Below are 24700 nucleotides of genomic sequence, written 5' to 3' on the forward strand. Positions count from 1 at the left end.
ATATTTCCCAGAAAAAAAAAAAAATCCTGGAAAAAAGTGAAACTGCATTGGAAAGTGGGATTACCTGGCAGATATTTTCACTTGTTTTTAATTAACATCATTTTAACACTGAATATGGGATGAAATAACTTGCTAAGATGGACATGGCGTCCGGAAAAGTGTTATCATTTTGTTAACCGAGGCTTCCAGCTACCTGCTAAAAAGGTATCACGTATGTTTCCATGCTGTCAATTGTTTGATAAGCGTCACTTTTTGGGTGTCTCAATTTGCAGTGAACCTCATTAACAGTGCATGAAATAGTGCAAATGCACATATGCAGATGCAATTAGAGATATAAGCTTCAGACATATTCAATCTGTTAATGCTACAGTGATACGATAGGTCATCTTATTAAGGGCTTTTGCTGACACACAATACTAAAATGATATCCAAATACAATCATGCCGTGTGTGTGCATGTTTGTGTATGTGTGTGTGTGTGTGTGTGTGTCAGAGCACTAGAGAGAAGCAGAGAAAGAGAGCTGTGAGGACAATAAAAGTCATTTTGAGTCGCTAACTAGAGGGCAGAGGCTTGTCAAGTAGAATTAAGACTAGGTGAAAAGGTCACAGTCACCCACCCAGAGAGAGAGAGACAGACAGACAGACACACAACTTGTTGGGTTGAAAAATGTGAGAAAAAAATGAAAAGGTCACTTCACTCAAGACTTGTTGCAAACTTCGAAATCCCATCAGAGACAGAAAAGAAAAGGAGAGCGGAGAAGTGAGAAGTCTGAGTTTCCTGCTGGTGTTTTGCTCTGGGAGGTGAGCAGTTGATCAGTCAGGTGATCTCACTCACTTCCCTTCATCCTGCTCAGGCACTGGCACTGGCAGCAGGATGGGTGTGTGAGAGGATGGATTGTTACATATAATATGGGTTGAGAAAATACCTTCTTGTTATGAAACCAAGTCAAAACATGAAATTGCATGGTAATCAAATTAAAAAATTAACAAACAAAACTGACGCTCTTACATGAGATATCAGGGTGCTGAAGTAGTCACCATTGTGCTTTCTCTGCTGCTATTGCTCTCTGGGGAAAACCATAAATATTCAAAAAAACACATTTTTTTCAGGGAGAAAGCAAATGTTTACTTTCTCTTAGCACATTTTAACTCGTTCAGCACATAAACATCCTTTCCGTTTAAGCAATAACAAACAAAAGACTAAAACTTCTGCATCACCGGACCAACAGCGTGGACATGTTCCACATTGTTAATGGTCATCTCCGTCTGCATGATGTCATGGTCCAGGTCTGAGAGATGCCATATGGAAGTGACGGCTGTGTGAGTGTGACCACAGCTTCCCCTGCTCTGTGTGGCGCTCGCTGGACACCGTAGGAGGTGGCGGGGTGGAAGGTTTGTGTCTCGCCCCGCCCCATGCTGTCTAACAGGCTGGACATGTGGCACGGCATCTGCCTCCGGAGGACAGAGCCACGACAGAGAGAGGCCTTGTTCACCACACACACACACACACACACACACGCACACACACACACTCACACAGCGAACATATCACTGCTGACGAGTGAAAGCCTTGTATCACCAAAGTGTCAACTTTTCCCAAACTCACAAGCTCTCTGGGACATTTCTTATCCTAAGCAATGTAACCACAGCACCATATGCTACACAAACAAAGCATACACAAATGTAACACACACACATGACGTGCACAACTATCCATGTCTATCCTGAGCAGAGACGTCTGGCAAAAATCCATTACGATCATTCTACAATTTCATTGCACTGGGAACGAATGACCTCTAGATATTTTGGGAAGTGTTGACCTAATACTGAAACAGCCTCTGTTATGAATCAGTGCTTTGTCGGGTGATCCGCGGTGTCCAGGATACTCTGAAGTGTGTCAACAGCTAAAGGAACAAATTAAACTCAAGGAGAAAGGAAATCTCTTTCCTCTCCCGTTACATTTAGATCCATCTCTCATCCCGCCATTGGAAACAAATGTAGCACTGTGACGAAGATGGAATGAAAGCTGCACTTTGTGACATTAGGATTGGGCAATATGAACAAAATCAAATATCACTGAATACCTTAATATTGATATTGTGGCGATTATTAAAGGTATGAGTATTGGTGCTTTCACTAAATATTTACAAGGTGAGATTTTTGATACACAATAATTAGTAATATTCATATGATCAACCAGGTAGAGGGTAAATAATAGAACACATAGAGTAATCTATTAAGTTCAAACTACATCAATTTGCTGTAATGCAGCTTTTAAAACCAGGAATGACACTTATGCCAGATCATGATATTATGGTAACAAAAAATCTTAAGCGATATCTAGTCTTATATCATAATATAGACAGAGGAGCATGTAGTCTGAACTGACAGCAGGATGCGGAATAAGCACATCGTTTGATGGTAGAGTCTGACTCAGTTGGTAACTTAAATGCATATTCAGCCTTTTTTGTCAGTTGAGTCACACAACCTTCAGCAATTTCACGTTTAAAAATAGCAACTTTCATGGTAAAATGAGTAGCCTATATGTTCACTTTAAGACCTGACTTGAGTGTGCAGTAGCTTGAGGAATGAGCGCCAGCGTGTTGATACAACACTGCTGACCAGGTACGACTAAGATGCAACACATCTCTCCTGTGAGGCCGTGCAGGCCAGAGGCTGTGGGACAATTTAATACAGCCACTAGCACAATAACATGGGATGGCAATCACTAACACCGAGAATGAAACCACACAAGACACATATTTGCACGGATGCATGTCAGTGTGCAGAGATACATGCACACACACAAACACACATGCACACACATTCACAGTCACAAATGAAAAGTAGAATGTGAGCAGTCTGACGAGAGCCATAAATCTCCTGGTGGCCGCTGGGCAGCCGGGGTCGGGCAGCCAGGAATCTGTCAGAGCAGCGAGGCTGTGTGAACAGAGATAGCCGCTGTGCTATAGGAGTCATTGAGGCAAGCCTGGAGGCTGAACACTGGAATTGGCCTCTGAAACGCTCGGCTACTTGTTCAAAATGAAAGGTGTATAATTGAACAGTTCTATTCCAAACACTACACATCCGTTTTGGCAGAGAGAGAGAGAGAGAGAGAAAAAAAAATCATTGTGGGTTAGCACTGCAACACCAAAACAACAGACACCCATGTTGTACAAGCATTGTCGCTTGTCACAAATGAGTGAGGCAATGCACCGGCCAGTCACTAACAAGTAAACAAATAATGTCAGTCTCCCCTAAGCCCAATCAGTTTGACGCTCAGAATGCCTGAGTGGAGCGATAACACACATCATTCCCTGAAGTTTCATCAAAATCCAACCGGTGGCATCCAAATATTGTGTGTGATGAACGGAAGAACAGACACGGGTCGGCCTATCCATATCATCATGTTGGAGGAAAAAGCAGCATTATTCGTCTGTATTCTCATGATTGAGCGAATGTCATATTTCTCAAATGGTGGGTAACTCATATGTGACTGAAAGCGAGACGCAGCGAGGCACTGATCAAAAACCGTTCCCGTTTTGTCAACACGCTGACCGAAAAACAACACAGACTGACAGTCGTGAACGCCTCACTGGTCTAACAGGGAATCCCACTGTTGAGTCACAGAGCAAAGAGGGAGCATATGGACAGATGACAAAGTGAGAGGAAGACAGCGAGAGGGATTCAGGGCCAGAGCATGTGAGGACAAATGAGAGAGTGACAGGGTTATTTCCCATCCAACTTCACAGTTTTGCACCTGCACTGTGCCTGCTAAGCCTGCGGTCAGCATCCCTCCGTTTTCCACAGGAGTAATGAGCACATTTTAGAAAGTGGACCAGCACTAATAACATACAAGAGTGTGATATTGTATGTATGTGCCAGAATAACAGAGCGACACAGAGAGAGGGGGGGGGGGGGGGGAGAGAGAGAGAGGATAATGAGGGTTAGAGATGGAGAAAGAGTCAGGATGGTGGGAGGAGAAATGAGTCTGGAGAGTGGAGAGGAAAAAGAGACAGAGGGATTGTTGAGGAGTCTCTCTGGATTTGTAAAATCCCCCCAGCCTCTGAGTTTTGGTACAAAGTCACACTGACACACTTACTGCCTGGTGAGTTACAGCCTCAAAATGATCTTTTCTTTTCTTTTCTTTCCTTTTTCTTTTCTTTTCTTTCCTTTTTCTTTCTTTCTTTCTTTCTTTCTTTCTTTCTTTCTTTCTTTCTTACTTTCTCTCTCAGCGCTTATGTGAACTGCAGGATGTCTGAGTGTGGGATTAGGAACCTATAGGCACTACCAGATACCGATTAAATTGCCACAGTGATCATAAGCTGTAAGCTCTGATTTGCTGACTGTCACACATATAGTCCAGAGCTGTAAACAGTATACACGAGCGCTGAGGTGTACACACACGTACACACACACACACACTCACACACAGAGTATTCTTGGAAGCCTGCCACAGCGCCAGGACACCCGCAGCGTGATGAGGAAATCGGAAGCAACCGTAAGACTCGTGGCTTTGTTGTCCCAGCCAACCCGCAAGCAAACACTGAGCAATCTAACATCCACTGAGCATTTTGAGCATTAAGCAATATCTACCCGCAATGGCACAGCTTTTTTTTTTTTTTTTCTTCTTGCGTCTCTTGTACTGTTATGTAAGGTGACATTCTCGTGATTTGTTTTCAATATCTACAAAGCCACTTGCTGTAGGTCAGCATTCTCATCCCTTTGTTTTGTTTACCATTTTCCATACACCTGAGCGGTACAGAGATGGCTGTGGACCCCCTAGGGTTTCCACTGGCATGGCTAATTTTCCTGCTCTCCACCCAGGCAGACAGCACAGACATTCACCATCTCATTAAAGCACGGGAGCATTTAGTCTGCGAGCATAATGAGCCCGAGACCGCCGCGCTCCGAACAATGTTCACAGAGGCAGGCTCTCAGACTGAGGAAAGGTTAAGGTAGCGATGCTGTGTTTTTTTTTACATCTGCATTTACCCATTTACGCTCACATTCATACCCAGAGTGGCTCACAATGAGGAATCTTGCTCAAGGGCACTTTGACAGGACACATGACAGAGTGTTTAATACAGATAAACAGTGGATTCAGTAGCAGAGAGTTATGAGAAAATTGCCATAGCTATAGAGTTACACCGATTTTATCAGTTTACCACCATACTGAACCGATATCTTCCTCTTTTTTAAGTAGTGGACATTGGTGTGTCCATATCCCCCTTGTCCAGTATGAAAGATGTCACTTGCATTTGTCATTTGTCATTTTTTCAAATTTAAATGTATTGAATATCAGCATGAAATATCAGCTATCAACAACTTCTGTTAAAAAAACAACAACAACAATCTGACAGACTCAATATCGGTCGTATAAAACCGATATCAGTCAAACCCAATAATCATGGTGTCCATTCACATTATTAGTAGCAGCAGTAGCAAAAAGCAATAACCTTGAAGTGATAAGGTTATTGGCATCTTAAAACGTAGAGTACGCATTGTCATCACTCATCTTTATCACTGCCACCATCAACTTTTTTCTCCTCCAAGGAACATTGATACCACAGATATACACCCACTTTACTAAACTAATAAGAGTTATTCAACCGAACGTCTCAGTCTCGCTGCGCCGGCTCGGGTTTCCCTGCTGTCTGAAACCGTGTAAGATGTTAAATGATGAATGAATCCCTGATGCCGCCCTGGTATTCGCCCGCACCGTAGTCGACAACAGCGGGAAACACTGAGCACGTGTTTCCGACGTTCAGCTCCACACATAAACAACAACTTGCGTATTGCTGCTGTGGCGTAAAGAAGAAGTCCAGTTTTTGTGTTTGTTTCAAGAATCGAAAGTTCTCCTGGTTATTTGGGCTGTCAGTTTTAAAAACAAGGAGTCCCTACAAACCCTGTTAAAACCCAACTACAAACATTCAAATACAAATATTCACTCTATACGGGAGTAAAATCAAACCAACCCAGCATTGTCCTCTATTCCAGAAAAAAAAATGACTTTTTGAAGATATGCTGGCTCTTCCTATCTAATCAACACATTCCAGCCAAGCCCAGTACAATATCACAAGTTATATATTCACCACGTTTTACCGCTTATAATGATGAAATAATCCATTTATGGGGATGGCATATTGCTGTTGCCTGTCAACAAATGTGTATCTGCACAAATGAAGAAAAATTATTTTCTCTCCATGTGTGTGTTAAATGCCCAAATGTTGTTAGCCTCACCTAACAGACAATTGACCTTATACACTTTCAGTTCAAAGGACATGCATTGAAATTGCCGCTACTTGACCCAAAGCAATACGAGCACCACATCAGGTCAGGAGAAAAAAGTGTCCAGCGCTGACAAATAACAGACTGAAACAGAGGAGCATATTTGCTGGTTGTTCTTTGAACTGGAGTCTCTTCTCATGCTTCTAGACAGTCGCAGGCAGAGGAGATGTGATGAATTCCCCTGGAGCCAGCACAGGAAGAGGAGCTGAACTTGTTCTCACATCTTCTGCTACTGAGGAGAAATAACTAGCTCCACTTGCTTTGATGGAGAAGGGTGAAAAAAAAAACTGCACTGGCTCTCTGCCTGGATGCTTGGAAGAAACTCATTTTCTTACATGTCTCTCATGTCCCCCTTGCTTTTCCTCTTGCTTCTCCAGTCACTGTCTGCTGGCTGTCTTTCCTTCTCAACTCTCACTTTACTTGCTCACTGTCACGTTCTCTTCCACCTTGTTATTCTACCTCATTCATACCTCTCTTGCTCATCAGAGAGCATTCCCATTCTCTGTGAACTCATTTTCTCTGAACCGGCTTTCATCAGGAGCCAAATCTCCCCGGCCATCATCATCAACTTGATAGAAGTCTTTGTGATCACCATTCACCAAAGCAAACTTCTGGAAGCTCTCCCCGCTCCTTCCTCCCTCCAGTCTCACTTACCTGTGCAATCTCATATAGCAGTTTGTAGTGTTCCTCCCGTTTCTGCAAGGTGCACAAATTGCAGCCCATTCTAGTTGTCAGGGAAACGGTGCTGAGCGCCCGCCGGAGTTGTGAGTGCTGTGTGCAAGCGCGCAGATGTGTGTGTGAGCTCCCCCAGGGCGAAACACACTCGGGCTCCTCTTCCTGGGCTCCCCCACACCTTTTCTCATCAGTGTATCCTCAGCGAGCCCCACTCTCTCACTCCAAGCGCAGAGCACACACAAACATGTGTATCAATTCACTGCTTCAGAAGAGGTTGTGGCTGTAGTTCCCTCAGTGTGTGTGGACTGTGTGCGCGTGTGTGGGGTGTATCAGCGGAAAGATGAGTAAAAGCACCTGGGTTCTCTTTCCCTCTCTCACTGTCTGGCTGTCACTCCTTCCCCTGATTCTCGCATGCATACCTACATACACACTCTCTCTCTCTCTCTCCACCTCCCTCTCTCTCTCTCTGTCTCCTCTCTCACTGTGAGCACACACTCATACACACACACACTCGTGGAGACACACCTCCTTCTGTGGCAGGCTGCCTACACATGCCTGCTTCGATTCGGGCTCATGAATAGAGAGTATCCTCATTGGCTGTCTGGGGAAAGGGGCTGGGAAAAGGGAGGAGGGGACTGGTCTTATCTTGGGCAGATTGAATATCAGCACGTCAGTGTTCCTAGCTTCAGTGTGTGTGATGCATGCAGCCTGTGTGTGTGTGTATGTGTGAAAGGTGCATGTGCATGCATGCATTGTTTTTGCACACACGTGTAAGGACTTAAGTCTTTTTTTTTTTTTTAAGTAGGTATGCTGCCTATTCATGCAACATATAAAATAAAACATCTCTGATTTACAGATTATTTTGAAAAACTCCTGAAAATGTCTTCTCAATGCTTAATCAAGTTACCGAAGAGCTATTTGTCAGTACACACATTTGACAACTGGATTTGGCGTGAGGATCGATCTCATTTGGATTCAATCAGATAGCCTTTTACACGGAGTAAGAGGATGGAGGAGTGGTGTGCAGTGCAGGCCATAGATTTACAGTCAGACAGCGATAGTCACTAAACAGATGCTCCTCTCTCTCTGCCGGCAGTTAGACAAGGGCACCGGACTGGGCTGACACACAGGAAGAGACACAGACTGGTATTGATTGGCTTCAAATTAGCTTCCAGCCCAACTGGCCTCTCTCTGCGGGGGTGATGGTGAATGAACGGGAAGGGACACTGAAAGAGCAGAGAGACGGAAAAGGACTCAGAGATGCCGCTATGAGAAATGAAATAAGAATAAACTGATGATGATGCTGTGTTTAATACTTTTAAAGGATACATTTATGTATGAGCTTTGTCTCACAGGGCACCTGCAAAAGCACTCATGCACTTGGCTTCATGACAAAAATAGAGAACGGTAGGTAGGAACAATCCAAAACTACTCAAGACACTGTATTGTCCTGAGGGAAATTCAATCTGCAAGGCTAGCAGTGGCTGCGGTGGGAACTGGGGAGCACACAGCACACTCACTATAGTTGCTTGTCCTATAATGCCAGCTCAGTAGATGAACTGTACAATCTATTCAGTCGTATGCATGTTCCCGGTTTTAACATTTCCAGTATTGTTAGGTGAGAGGAGTCTATCTTCGTGGAGCGGCCAGCACAGAAAATACATTTTTGAAGCTTTTTACACTAAAAAAAAAAAAAAAAAAAAAAAATGCATTCCTGGATATTGCACATAGGTTCCATTCACTAAAAGATTTTTTTTTTAAAGTGTGAAATGTACCCCCTCTACCTCTGAGTCTGCCTGATAAATGGCCGTCAGTGCTGAGACTATGAGGAGAGAGTGCAGATGCGTCATCCTCCTTATCACCAGTCATGCAGGTACAAGGAGCATAGTGGTTCACTCAAGGGCGTAGAAGCAGATCCAGATCCAGCCCCCCAGATAACACTTAACCCTTTCTCTCGGACCACCCTGTCCCTTTCTGGTGAGGTCACCGCTGTCTCTCCCGACCTCTGAAGGTGACTGTTAACGGGTGACATCACCACCTAATGAACTTTAGGATCAGTTTGCTTGTTTTTTTTTTTTTTTTTTTTTTTCTTTCTTAGTGTATCCCTCTTTTTGTGCTGATATTTACAGAGCTTGATTCTTGGAAGATCCTTTGTTCATCCTTTTTTTTCAGTTTCTCTACCTTATTTCTTTTATTTCCACTGAATATAGCATGTACAGTATCTCACTTATACGTGGTTCCTACAGAATGTGACATCATTGTTGATTTATCGCCCGTGTCCATCCTTTTTATTGCTCATATCACTCACTTTGGCTCCATTCTGCCTTCCCCTCACTCCATCTCATCATCCTTTGCTTTTGTCCCAAAATGCACGAGACACTGTACAGATGTCTGGCTCAGAAATGTTCCAATATAAAACTGAAGAGGCTCGTATAACTTTAAGAGGGATGGGGTTTGAGACAGATCAGAAATTATACGGGGAATATTCTAGGTGTACAAACAAAACAAGCTTTGCTATGATGTCCATGACATGTCTATGACTATAGTGGGACCATCCCAAATGTGTACGGTTACATATTCAATTTGTGAAACAGCCAAACCTGTCAATGTGTCATTAAGCAGGAATGAATCTTTACCAGCTTAGTCATTTTAGGTTGCTCCGGATTAGTACTTCCCAGCTGCCCAAAATGTAAACGTGGCCTAGGTGGGTTCAAACAGGCCAAAGTGGGCATTTCATATTTTATGTTAAAGCCTGTCAGTCTGATCTCCCGGTCAGTGAAAGGTTAACCCAAAATAGCCTCGCTGCAGGGAGAAAGCACGGCACTTCAAAGGAAGTCTGAAACACCACATTAGCATAATGTCCTATATGGCTCAGAGTGAAAGGAAATAGGTCACTTCACACGTCCTCCCTTCACCATTTCAATATTGATTTTAGATCTCAAGAATGTAAACCTTTTATAGAGTGGAAAAAAAAAAAAAAAAAAACTTGCCGAAAAAGTTGTCAGATGCGGGGGTTGAGTAATAGCTGCTTGAATCCTTCACCGAGATGTTCAAAGGCCACAGTAACCTTGACGACGGGCAGAGCGCTGCGTTATGGGTAGAGCGCCGATCTAATCAGGAACAATGATCACGCGTTCCGTCAGAGCTCAAAGACCTGCCCTGCAGAATACCAACAAACTGCTGTTAAATAAGTTACCAGCGCAAAGTTCTTTCTCCCGCTCCCCCTCTCTCCCTCACAAAGTTGCCTTAAAGCACATCAAAGTAGACACATCCTGGACACGACGGAGAGGTGCATCCCTTTAATGTTAGCGCAGGCAGACTGAAAACACCTCCAGGACTCATAAATCTCAGTTTTATGATGATCTGAGAGTGTCCTTCATGAAACATCATTTATGAGCTGGCAAGATGACAGTTATGATGCTCAAAACAGCAGCGCAGCCGCTCGGGGGGAACTTGAAGAGACAGGTGTGACACCAGAGGGAGAAAACACACTGACAGAGTCTGAGGATGGCCTTAATCATCAGGAGCTGACCCCTGATTGACATTAGTGGGTTTGTTGGTTAGCTGCTGCAGTCATAATTGTTTGCTGTTAAGCTTTGTTTTTGTTTTTTGTTTTTGTTTTTTTCCATTTTTCAGTTTTTGGTGACACAAAGACTCTTGGGACACTAGCAACGCTGCTGTCATCCTGTGCAATTTGTTGTATTTGTATTTCAAAAATGTGATTATGGATGGTGTGTTTTTTCTGTCCCTTGGCCTTCAAGGTGGCACCATAAGACCTGGAAACCAACTCCATATAGGTCACAAGTAGTCTGCACAAAACATTACAAAAAAACACATCAAAGAATAAATGTTTTCATGCAAAAAACTGAGACTTTTTATGATAAACCTAAAGCATTTTAAGCCTCCCTGTGAAATGGCCCATTTTTTAATATAGGTTCTAATACAGGCAGGCTGTAGTAACTGTTAAATTAGTCATTTTAAAATCAAGTGATGCCCTTTTTGCTCTGCACTATTGTGAGGAGAGAGAATCATGGTGGAAGTCACTTCAGTCTGAGGAACTATGATTAACAGCTAGCAGTGGCGGATTTAAGAAATTTGGGGCCCAAGGCAAAGGCAGGGATGGGGCCCTCTGAAATGAGAAGACAACACACAAAACAGGGGCCCCGAGACACACATAATATGATAAGCATTCTGTTGGCATTTTAGCGAAAGGATTTTAATCAAAAACATAATTAATGTGCGCAAATAAGTAATAACTGTACTAATCATAAGTGTATGAGGAGTTTTATGGGGCCCTCAGGAACTTGGGGCCCTAGGCAACCGCCTAGTTTTGCCTAATGGTAAGTCCGCCCCTGACAGCTAGGACCCTAACCTTGGATTTTGTAGAAAGTTAGAACATTTTTTAAGGCTTTCGGTTACTGGTGTATCTTCTGATTTGCAGTGTTGTATTTAAGGGGTACCCTCGTCTTTTATGAATCCCACTAAATTTATGGGTAAGACAGGCCCTCAGATGCTGTAACTGGTCACTGGAATTTGTTATGCCTATTGGCCGCATACTACCACAGCCTTCATAGGCCAGCAACCCCATATCCAACCTTAATCCTTGAAGATATACAAACCTTTAGTCAGTATAAAGCATATTTGAGGGTATTACTTGGGTTTAATTTAAGGGTTTTTATTTCTCTTTGCAGGTAGTAATTGGACCTGGTGGTCTGCAGACTGCTGTGACCCAAAAGAAAAAGAGGGGTCAGGATCCTCTCTTGCCATCTGTTTATGGGGGATTCTTCATGAGGGGGAATGGATATCTAACTAATCTGACCAGTGCATCGGAAAAGCTTAATTTTCTGGGGCAGTGGAATCGAAAAACACAGTCCAAGGATCTCAAGCCATGTTGCTGTGGAAGATTTTCATTCAAACCAATAACTACACCAGCTCTAAAAACAATTACAACTATAAAAAAGAATCAAGGTTGCACGAAATCCAGTGAGAGAAACGATGACATTTCTTATGTCTGTGCTGCTTCCTCAGAGGGAGCGAGAGAAATGAACTGAGACTGCTTTTGTTAACCAAATATGAACCAACCACAAGCCCTCGGAGATACAATTGTGCTTCGCCGCGACTTTGAATTTGAAGTTCTTTACACAACAGCACGGTATTTACCCCGGACTAGCACGGACAGCTGGGCGTCTCAAAGCCAATGGCGTGAGAAGAGCCTGGGGGCGACCCTCACTCAGCTCTCAATAACCATAACCCATACATTATTTAACACGCTGAACCATTCATCTAGGTAAAAACACGATTAGAGCGCTATTTACAGTGCTGAGGTAAAGGCCGAGGGGAAATGATGGTACGTGATGCTAATTGCAATGCAGCGTCCCCTTGTTTTTTTTTTTGTTTTTTTTTTTTTGGTTCTGGTAATTACATTGTAACTATTCATTATTGTCTAATTACTTTGCAGGAGGCCAACGTTCAGATCCAATCCTCATAATGACTATCTCTCCTCCCCTCATTGTCTCCTGATCCCGATTGCTGAAGGAAAATAACTGACTCTGTAAAAAGAGTCGGAGTGCTTTCAGTCATTTAATTACCAAATTATGAACAGAGTTATGAGAGAAACAAAAGGCCGTCGGGCCACAATAGTATGGAAAAGACAAAACAGCCGAACTGGGATCCATTCGGAAAACACAGAGGAACCTTTTGTTCATAATTTGCAGAGTGGCAGTTTGGCAAAAATCATTCATTAGTGAGTTGTTACAGAAACACCGTGAGTTTTAGTGTCCGACCTTAGTTAAGCTCCTTTTGAGCAGCCAGGCGAAGGAAGGCGATTACATACACACAACCCCCCCACACACACACGGAGAGATGAAGCACACACAAATGAAGACATCCAGAGCTTGGCAACAGACAGCTATTAAAAGAAGTCATATCAATGTTGACTCGGTGTCCAACACTTTCTCTTCTTACTGCTCCATTTAACAAGGCTATTTAAAACCACAAATGGTGATGTTTTGGTTCAGGAGCCATTGTAACCCGGACAGCCTGGGGCTATGCTATCCTCTTTTATTGTTAAACTTCACTGTAATATGTAACGCAACTTCCCGCCACAGTGCAGCATCAAGCCCGGGGGGAATATGAGACCATGACAGCCTCTCTACTCGATAAGCCAGCAGCCAAACTGGCGTCTGGCCAGCTGACCTCACACCAAGTCTACAATACAGGGTCAAGTAGCCCATGAGGGTGGAGGTGCCCTGAGGCATCGGGGACGGAGGTTCAAATTCCACCTCAACGGTTTTGCTTTGACCATTACAAAAGGCGAACACACAAAGCTTATTCAAAATCAGCCGACGCAGCATGGATAAGCTATGAATTCAATTTTGTTCCCATGTAAGACATTCATCCATTGAAAAGAAAAAAAGAAAGACATGCACTCTTACAAAATAACTGATACTGTAGCTCAAAATCAAACCAAGAAAGTACATAGACAACTTTAGGTGACAAAATTATACTACTTCTACTCAGAGGGAAGGAGTATTTTAGAAACTTAACGGGTGAATTCAGGTAACATTTCTTTCTAATATGGATGCTTGGTGGTTACTGTATAATATGAACTGAGATACAAATTGCAACATGTTTTTATGCTTCAGCATCACTCAATGTCTCTTCTGATGGCTAGTTTTGTATTTTCTGCGATTTTGCCTTTTCACCAAATTGTTTCGCTCATTTCTGCGAACAGCTGTATCAGTTTTGCTTATTGTCAACTCCAGCACAAGGACATGAGAGAGTCCTGATCCCCATACAGTCATCTGAGGCCAGAGCAGTTTCTGAACCAACAGACGCTCATCTGCCATGCAGCTGAGTCTCAGGTTTCACCCAGTCAAACAGTGTGTGTCCACGTGTGTGTGTGTGTGTGTGTGAGAGAGAGAGAGAGAGAGAGAGAGAGACACACACACACACACACACAGAGAAAGACAGAGCAGGAGGGAGACAGAGACATGACTATCTATGCCATAGCCTCAGGGTGTAAACATACACAGATACCGCTTGTCCCTCAAACTCACATTATTGTCCACACACACACACTCGTTAATGCACCCACACACACAGTGGAGTGCCGCTGGGCTTTGAGCCTGACCCTGTTGTGTTAACCCAATAGCATAGCTCCAATAAAACTGATTAGAGAAGTCTTCCCCTGCTGTTCTCAGGCCCTGCTGTCGGACTAATGGCACAAGTGGGCCTCTTAAACTTTCCACAGCATCTGTGCCAGTATTGAACCACGTGGTCGGACCAGCAGGGCCCACACTGCTCCAACGGCAAAACCCAGGGGACGTAGATGGATAGATGGATAGATAGATGGATAGATAGACCTTGCTGGCCCCATTTGAGGGTTCATCACTACAAATGCATCTGCGAGACCAAAATATGTTCACACCAACAGCACATTATTTTCAATTCTAGTGGAAATCCCAAAGTTTCCAAAGATACCAAACGTGTTCTGCTGGCTGAGTTACAAGAGAATGTGTGTGAAATGATGCACAAGACATTTTCTATTTGATATAATCGTGCAAACATTATAGGTTTTATTATTACATTACGGGTTTGAATATTTCACTCAGTATAAGTGTGATGTAGCTTCAATGAAGCACTGCAACCAGCATATAGAATATGTATGTGACTTTTATGTACAATATGGATAAAAGATAAAACATTATAAAGTTGGAGCTTTTTTAACGGAAGATCAGAATTCATGGGGCTAACGCTGTTGAAGTGCAGTTACTATCTCCTTATTTTGGGTTCACCTCTGATTTCTCTCTCGGTTCTTTTACCTATAACTGTTTATCTTTTACCTATACCTGTTTATCTTCTTTCACTTGCTTTCTCTTTCTCTTGTTCACTTTCTTTTTCTTTCCTCCTCTGCCTCTCTCTCTAAGCATATGCTCAGATCATCCTCACCTTTGCTCCTCGCTGCCGAGCAGAGGAAGGCCAAGCCAGCTGTTCCTCCATTGTCCAGGTCCTTAACAGGATTATGAGAAGCACAAGGCAAGGCTCACACACACACGCACACACACACACACACATGCACACACACACACTTAACCTAAACCTTCAAAGGCAGACAGAGAAACACAATGACACCTCATTTATCGGATATATGGATAGGGACTGCTTGGTCAAGCATGCGGATGAGATGGCAATGCTCAATGCCACATAAATACTTTTAATATAGCAAGAGCCAGTCATGTAAAAACTGCACTGCAAAAATAGGCATCTTAATAGATGATTTAACCTCATATTTGACCCTTAAATTCTGTGTATCTTCCTCTTAAAAGTGAAGAAATGTATTGAGATGATTTCAGTGGATTTTCACTTGCTTTAAAACTTCTTGCTCTCACGAATAAAAGACCTTGACCTGAAATTTAGCAGGTCACTGTGCACATACGGTGGTGGCACCTGATTCAACCAAAATACTTAGAAAGTAAGGTAGGTTTGTAATTGAAAAAAAAAAGAAGCATTGAAGCTGTATTACTGCCGTGATAGAAAAGCAACAAAAGTAACTCTGCTGAATCAAAGGTCTTATCTATCTATCTATCTATCTATCTATACACACACACACACACACACACACACAAACACAAACACACACACACACACACACACACACATATATAGGACAGGTAATTTTATATAGTGTAGATCTGGTATTTTGAAGGAGTAATGGCTCCAACATAACTCACAGTGGTGGTCTCAGTAAGGGTAACTTCAACTGTGATCTCTTGGGGTTTCCATTGAATTGTGTTGTCCCTTTTTCAATGAAGGAAACCTCTTTCCCCTTTTTCCCATTTCCTTTTGTCACACCTCCCCCCACATTTCCCTTTTGCCTCTCTCTCTTGCCTGGCTAGAGCCCTTTTGATCTGTATCACATCCTTCCCTGGGTCTAAATGGACTTTCTTTGTACAGTTTATATTGAACAAATACAATTTTTTTTCTGGTTGAAGGAGCGAAGATCCATCTGAATTTCTCTCTGTAGTTTATTGAAACAGATGATGTCCAAAACAAGTCCCATCTGTGGAAAATAAGAGATATTCCTTGAGGTTTATGATCGTGTATTTCTGAAATACTAGAGGATCAAGTCAGTACTTTATTATTATTCTGCAAACCGAGGACTATAGTCACATAAAGATACAATCATCTTTTTTAACTTCATGCTATCAATCATTTTGTAAAATTCACTGATGCCTTTTTGAGGGAAATCTCAATAAATAAGCAAGAATCTGCACACTTTTTTTACCCCTGTGCTGTCCTTTCCCTTCCCTTCTCTTTCCTGCACATCTCCCCTCGGTAACGCGCAGCCCTTTCGATTTTTATCAGTGCACCGGCTGGGTTTGAAAGGGTTTCCCCGTTGTGAATTAATGTGGTCTTAATCTGGCCCCCCGCACACAGCGATAAAGCGGCGTAAGAGTGCATGTGTTCGGTCAGAGGACATAAGATTAGTCACATGCTGCTGAGCTCGACGTGGGGCCCGGCAGTGTCGCGTGCCGTCTCGCTCCCCGGGTCCAGCTGCTGGTGCCCCCTTCCTGTTTAATCCTGGCTGGATGGCAGGGTGCTTCCTGTCGGGCCGATAAGGAAGTGTTCATTGTCTCACCCTCGATCCTTGTCAAGTCCAGATAAAACAGAGCTACTTGCATCAATGTGCTTTTAACTGAGCAACCTGAGCCTCAAGTGTCAGTAGTGGGAACAATAGCTCCATCTGGAATGGAAAAAGAACAAAAAGCATAAGACATATGTTTAGTGAATTACAATAGAGATTAAATTTAAATTAAAATATCAGACCAAGAATTAGTATCACTATTTAAAATTGTGGATGGGGCAATTGGTACATTGCTGGGTTGACTTTCACACTCATTTTCTATAAGCCCTATTTCCAGTTCTTGCTGATAATACAATACCTGTATTTTATTTGTTGAAGAAATACCATGTACAAGCACGGGCAGGATAGTGACACTGCTGTCCCTCTCTATAATGGGAACATGAATAAAATGTCCTTTCATTCAGTCACTACTGTCAAATATTTGTTTAGCGCCAATTTCTTCTTATGGCAGGACAAGTCCATATTGAGCTTATATTGGAATGCCTTTAGTGTATTTTCAGCCGCCCATAACAGCAGGGGCCCGAGCCCCTGTCGTGGACAAACACTGATTTCAGTGAGCATTGATTTCGGGCCCTCTGTGACCACGAGTGTGGCGGGCTAACTGGCAGCGGTTGGCCTTATAGTCAATATGCTCAATAAAGCGCAGATTGTAGAACATACAGTAATTTGGTAAATCCCGAAGAAAACAAATCTATATGAGTCAGATCTATACAGAGGTCAGCAGGGGATTTCTGTTACACAGACATATATGTCTATTTTAACATGCCATTTAATGATTCCCTGAGTTCCTACTGTGGGATTTATCCCCAATCATATGCGTAATTTTGGTGTAATGGGGCTACTATTCTAAGTTGCATCCTGCGGTGTAATTATAACCTTTTGTGGGGCTTTTCAAGGTCCCACTTGTGCATTTAAGTATAGAGAAATATCTCATATCCCCAAGCGTGTACACTTAGAGCTCAGTTCCAATATGTTCCATATTCATTTTGGGGAGAAACCATCATTTGCAAATGTTCATCATTTAAAATGCCCTAAAAATGCAAAAGATCCAATCTATAAAAGTGTTTTAAGCATGTTGGCGTATCGAGTCTCAGTCTTCCTGAAACAAGAAGAGGGAAAAGGTCCATAAACCAGAGTAGGCATCCCTCCATCACAGTGAATTGTGCCACAGTTGACCCGCATGTGTTTTATTCGGCTGCGTCTGTGTGGCGGCTCCCAGCTCAGTGTTCAAATGGCCACTGGGTTTTTCGTTCTGTTTTTACAAGCTCACAATCCTGTTCCACCTTTTGAGACATTTTTTTTTTCTGGACAAAAGATCTACACACAAATAAATGTGATTGACTTTGATTGATTGGACCAGCCGATGGGTCCCTGCTGGTCCCAGCCTCACCCAGAATGTCCAATAAAAATTTACTGTCCCCACGATGGCTGTACAGCACAGAGAAAATGGCTTTAACAAGGAGAAGATGACCCATCCCAGTCCAAATGAACAGCTTCATTCCAAACCACAATATACTGCAGCTATTGTCGAATTAGTGAATAAATAATTAAATAAATAAATAAATATTAAACAAAGAAGAAAACCAATTCTTTTACTTCCTAGATGAGCCATTGGGGGAAAGATGTTATGACATTATTTGAATTCATAATGGATAAAAAACATTTGGTTAATCATTAAGGATAAAAGTTCATATTTCCATGGTTGTTTGTTTCATCTTTTGTGATTTCATCTTAGCCATAATTCATGGCTGTAATGAAGAAATGAAGGGGCTAGTGTGTTTTTTTTTTTGTTGTTGTTGTTTTTTTTTCCTCATGAGTTGCTGAATAGTAGATTAACAAACAATATTTTTTTCCCTCTCTTTCTCTCTTGTTGTCTTCTAATGTTGTTTGCATTATTTATTAAGTATTTAATGTAACAATTTCTACCTTTATTGTCCCTATCGTGTATATATATATATATATATATATATATATATATATATATATATATATATATATATATATATATATATATATATAAACAGTGTTATTTCTAACACAGATTCCCCACTGGGCCTACTGGTGGCACGAGAGGGAAGGACATCGGCTCACCAAAATGGACAAATTTCATCCTGTTAGCCAAACATGAATGTTGTGACCAAATTTCATGGCAGTCCACTGAATAAATTTGGAGATATGCCCCATGCAACATTAAAAAAAAAATCACCTGCTGGTGGTGCAGGAGGAAAGGTAATGGGACCATTAAATAGGTTTTCAGATATTCCTCTGCAATATTGACATTTTGGCCTGCTTGTGGCACTGCAGGGAAGGTCATAGATTGACCAAAAGGGACAGATTTCAGTGCCAAACTTCACAGCAATCCATCAAAGTTTTTGGAGATAAGGTCCTCGGCTGACAGGCCAGCACACCTAACCATTGACGGACTGACTCAGTGTCGTACGGCTTAAAGATTTTGGATTAGACTCTGACGTCTCAGAGGCAACGCTGGGTGTGTCCCGCAGGTACAGGTAAAGTGAATGACATGCATGACAGACCTCTGGTTTTAGTTCTGTAGTGGATGTAATGTGTCGGTGTCCCTCCTCTCATAGATGTCCAGAGATCATGTCAGCATTTCCATATTTTTTCAGGATTTGTGGCTCGACTCAGACTCAAGTACTGGTGGCTCAGACAGGAGTGGACGCACACATCAACTCACCAAGAAAAATCACACAGTTTGACTTGTGACTGATGGAGCAACTCCTCAATAAATAAAAATTTAAACTAATTTCACCTTTTTCATAAAATTACAGGACATTTGTCAGCTTCCTTTTATCCAGTCTGTACAGATAAAATTGCTCTAGCTACTTTAGATGAAAAAAATGACATTAATTTCTGTCATCTAAATTTTTACACTATTTACTGACAATCACTGTTGTGCTGAATATGGTTCACATTTTTAAGCATGCCAAACGATTGATGAAGTGATGTGAAAAGCCAAAAATGAAAAATTAGACATTTTTAAGCCACTATTGGGGATTGCAGCGAAATTTGGACATGATAAATCTGTGTGACGTGCAAAACGCATCATTTCTCCCCTGACAGATAAAAACAGCTAAGCTTGACCAAAAAACAAACATGATTTTTGAAACGATCCACTCAAGAACACATTAATGGAGAGGGATACAAGCAAGACAAAGAGACACACCAAATTAGCAAAATATGTTGTTTTCCAGCAACATTGTCAACCATCTGTTAAATATTGACGCTTGTAGGGCTTCATAGAGTGCAGTCAGGGTACAGGAGTGAAAGCAGCCGGAGTACAGGCACAGAGCTGTGACACCAGGGCTGCACTGACCCCCGGGGTCAAAGGGACACAAGGATCAGATGGTCTTAGTGTTTACCATGCTAATGATGATGGTGGAAAACCCCTCCTCCAAAGTAGCAGGTACTGCCGAAAATACACACACACACACACACACACACACAAGGACACATTCTTGAGGATCCTCCATTGACCACATTCATTCCCTAACCTTTACCCTCACCACCACATGCCTAACATGAACCCGAACACTAATTCATACTAGGGATAAATAAGAAAACATATGTTTATTATGATATATTCCCACTCATAACAGACAATACTGATACCAATCTGAATTTTTGTAATAAAGTGCGGTGCAAATTCCTATATTTTTATTTTTACAGTTGCATTAAAGGCACAAGCATTGAAGGATAATAGAGTCACACAAATAATAATAATAACAAAACTTTATTTGTATAGCACCTTTCATACAAGAATTGCAGTTCAAGGTGCTTCACAATAAAAAGAACATTTGAAAACACATTAAATAAACATTAAAAAGAATAAAACACAGCACAGAGTGGAATTTAAAAAATGAAAGGCTAAAGACATTAAATAAAACAGTAAACGCCAAATTTCACAATCAATCAAATGTTGGCAGTAAATATATTTTCTGATCCAATACTGATATTGATTTTCTTTTTTAAGCTGATATCAGCAAATACCAATTGTCTGCCAATAGATCAATTCATCCCTAATGGAAACCTAGTGGAAGCCAAAGCTGGAGCTCAAAACCGAACCACAAGAATGAAGATACAGTGTAAGAACGTCCGCGTGCTGGACATTTACAGCTTTCTTTATAACGTGTAAAATCCCGTGTTTTCCTAATCCTGCGGCTGCGTTGTAAATTGTTTATGATCCAATATCAAGCCACTGTTTTACAGCCACGCTGAACCACCAAGGCACAGGTCAGTATAGGCTTTTATTAGCCCATACCAACAGTGAAAGTCATAAGGCTGTCAACAGTGTTTTGCAGCACTTAGCCGCCTGTTTAAGACACATCAGCCTGAAATATGTTTGACCTCGTCACCTATTCATGAACGAGCGTCTGACCACGTGGATGCACGCGCTACACACACGGTTACGCCCCGTTTTAATCTATAGAATCTCATTTGATGGCAGAACGGTGCCGAGCACTTATTTTTTCCCTCCGTCTTTTTGGCTTGACATCATGCTGCTGTTGTCATAGCAACCATGCGATATGACAGAGCTGATGACAGAGGAGCACTAACTGAACATCAGTCACTGAAATAGCCCTGTACTGTGTAGCCATGCTGGGTGGCGTGTGTGTGTGTTTGAGAGAGAGAGAGTGAGAGAAAGAGTGCATTTTTCCTCTACTGGGTCCACAGAAAAGCCCAAACATTTTCATTTGATTTAACCTGAAAGTTCTCCTCACCTCAAACATGACAAAGGGGCGATGTCAGCCGTGTTTGGCTTCAGTGTCAAGTATTGATGGCAGGAAAATGGAATAAGGTCTCTCTGTTTGCTTGTGCATGACTGAAAGTCCCACGTCCAGAGTGAAAAGTAAAGCTTGACAGGATTTTTTTTTTTTTTTGGCAGCAACAACACTTCAGACAGACATCGTCCTTTTAAGGCACCATAAGTAGAGTATTTGGTATTGATTTTTTTCAGTAATAACTTTTGCTACCTCTGCAGTCACTGTGTCCAGAGATTGTGTTGGGAGATCTTGTGCTTGTACCATGAGTGTCAAATTACACACACACGCACACACACACACACACACTAGATACTGAGTGTCACTCAGATACTGTGAAATTCTGCTTTCGTTGAGGTGTCTCTGAGTCCATGCCACCAGGCCAAAATCATTGCACATTTGATGCATTTGGCAAACTGAGTGATTGTGATTCTGACCCAAATGCTGAGCTGAACTTCATGAGCCATTTTGAATTCTACTGAGCCTCTGATACAGTGCAGGTGATGAGGCTTGTTCTCATTAGAGCTCAATGCGATTGTTGCTCATGTTAGTGCTCAATCCAGTCAAGTTCAGTGAGTTTCTTAAAGGAATACTTCACTCATAATCCATATTTTTTGCATCAAATGTTCACCGTGTGCTGCCTTCAACCTCCTCTGAAAGCCTTCATGGTAAACTCATATTCCAAAAATGCCAGCCATCTCTGATCCAGTGTAAAATTGTGCAATTACAGACCCAATTTTTCTCCACTGGATCAGAGATGGCTCGCACTTCTGAAATACGAGTTTACCATGAAGGCTAGCGAGTAAAGCTTTCTTTGTCAGAGGTTGACGGGAGCACACGGTGAGCACTTGACACAAAAATGATGCATTATGGGTGAGGTATTCCTTTAATGAGAGCGGCAGCTAGTGGTACCAAATCCAGCTTGAAAAGAAAAGTTGGCTCTAGTTAATATGCAGAGCCTGACTGTGTGTGTGTGTGTGTGTGTGTGTGTGGATGGAAACAAGACTTGACAGCCAGTATTTGCTCTCCTGCTCCCTGAATTCTTTACTGGATCTGGGGATAATCCAGACTGGGGTTGAACAATATGGTGAAAAAAAAACATTATTCATTATTTATAATAAATATTTTGACTGATTGATATTATATTGCAATTGCAATATATTATATGATTTTAGTGACAATTAATTTTTACATCATAATTTATATTTTCATTGAAAAACAAATACGTTTTTTTTTTGTTGTTGTTGTTGTTTTTGGATTGCAAGGGCACTATCTTTGAAACTATCAGCTATTTTTGCAAAACTCAACACAGTAACCCCAAAACTTTGCACCAAATCAGCAAAACATTCTACCTCTCTTGAAAAATCAAACAATTCTTGCAAATTTCTTGAAACCCTTTTAAAAACCTGTGTTTTGGTATCAATACACGAGCCACAACCCATCATTTGAATAAGCACACAAAGCAGCAACGGCACACTGATGATAGAAATGAAAAACGTGTGCGGCTTTTGCTTTTTTCTGTATGCAGGGCCGTAGTTTGCAATAAAGTTTTGCCCGACATGTAGTAAACACACACACACTCACACATACAGCTGTGTATTCTGAACATAATATGCTATGAGTGCAAATAAGAGAAAAGGTTTTGTTTTGTTTTACTCAAAATGTTCTACTGTAACTCTTCTCAAACAACAGAATCACAGAAGAAAAAAAAAACATCTGTGCAAAGGAAAAACAAATAACACAAAAATTAGGCTAAATCTCGTCTTTGTTGTGGGTCTGGCCATAAGACTTTATCTTACTTCTTCACCTCCTCATCCGCCTCTTCCTCCTCCTCCTCCTCACCCTTCTTCCAATCTGTCCAACATTGGCTTCCATTGTCCAAACCAAATGTTTACCTGTGGCTCAAGCTCTGATTTGTAAGTTAACTCATTAATTACAAAAAAGTGCTGTCACAATACTAAATGTGGAAAGGCAAGTGGCAAAATAGTGCAGCGCTGTAGAGATTGGTGTTTGCAATTTTACTAGGAAAGTGTTATTGAATTGCAAACCAAGGGTAAAGCGGTGATTTCCTGTTTACAGCTGTGAGATCAAATATTGTGCAAGAGCATACTTCATGACAGCGCTTAAAATCCAGGAGTGAGTGCTTGCCACTCCTTGAAATATGCGGACTCAGCATTAGCAGCTCCAAATAATAAATTCAGATGATGTGAACATGGCTTGTTTCGGGATTTACTGTCCAACATTCAAGAAGGAACTATCTACTTATTGATGCAGATCTGCAGTATGATAGATGTAGATGGTCTGTCTCAGTTTAATCTGCACCTCTCTCGTCACAAAGAAGCACTTCTGATGTTGACTTTAGTGACCTTTCAGTGGTCAATACATCAGAGCGGAGCATAAGGGCATATCAGGGTCACCCTGTGTCCCAGTGGGGGTCCTCTTCGGTCAGGAAGAACAGAACGGTTAAGAGGCTTAATCTCATGAGAGGGGAGCATGCTCAGTACATCCACAATGCCGTAAGGTCAACAGGGTGTCACAGTTCAAAGTGCAGCACTCAACCTGAAAAGAAGATCCACTTTTCTCTCCGCCTGTCTTTCTTTCTTTCTTTGCTTATTTATGGTTACTCACCCTCTGCAGCTTTTCATACTCTATAATAATTATGCCTTTTATAACCTCAGCAGTGTCAAGTAGTATCAAGAGTAGTGGTTTTCAGAGTGGGGTCCAGGGAACCCCAGGAGTCCTCGAGGGGCTTCCATGAGGTTACTTAGCAAAATGAGGAATAATTTATTTTTACAATAATTCAATAAGAATTAAAATAATTTAACTAATTTGAAATTGTCATCAAAATCACTTAAAGCATGGACATTTAGTAACACAGTAGGCTGTATGTTTTTTAGCTTGGAATGGAAGTAGAAAAATATTGCAAAATATTACACAGAAGTATTGCAATAGAAAAGTGTGGTAATGCAACAACTTGTTAAAAAAAAATCTTGCATTCACAAAATGGCTCAAAAACATTGTTCTAGTATAAACAAGTTGCAAGCATAACTCAAAAAGTATCTCATAAGGAAGTGGTGGTCATTGGAGAAAATTTTCTGAGTCATGTTTGCAATTTTTTTTTTTTTTTTTTTTTTTTTTTTTATTTTAGTTAGGAGCTTTGTGAGCGCCCCATCAGCCCAAGTGAAACAGTGAGGCTTAGTGCTAACCCTGAGATTGTCCTGACATAGCACAAAGGAGTTCCTTGGAAAAGTCTCCAGCAGCAGTAAATACCTCCTGATCACAGCTCTGATTCCAGAGACTCAAACCTGGCT

General features: G+C 41.7%; 1 protein-coding gene across 1 annotated transcript in view; it reads right to left on the minus strand.

Moving 5' to 3' along the window:
* The window catches only part of pdzrn4 (PDZ domain containing ring finger 4), a 48080-nt gene extending 41067 nt beyond the window's left edge, over positions 1 to 7013 (minus strand). Inside the window, exon 1 of the mRNA XM_030045365.1 lies at positions 6945 to 7013. Coding sequence (XP_029901225.1) covers positions 6945 to 7013 — 69 coding nt within the window. The remainder of the gene's footprint in view (positions 1 to 6944) is intronic.
* Positions 7014 to 24700: the final 17687 nt, after the last annotated feature.

This window comes from Myripristis murdjan, chromosome 23 (genome assembly GCF_902150065.1).
Source record: "Myripristis murdjan chromosome 23, fMyrMur1.1, whole genome shotgun sequence".
Lineage (NCBI taxonomy): Eukaryota > Metazoa > Chordata > Actinopteri > Holocentriformes > Holocentridae > Myripristis > Myripristis murdjan.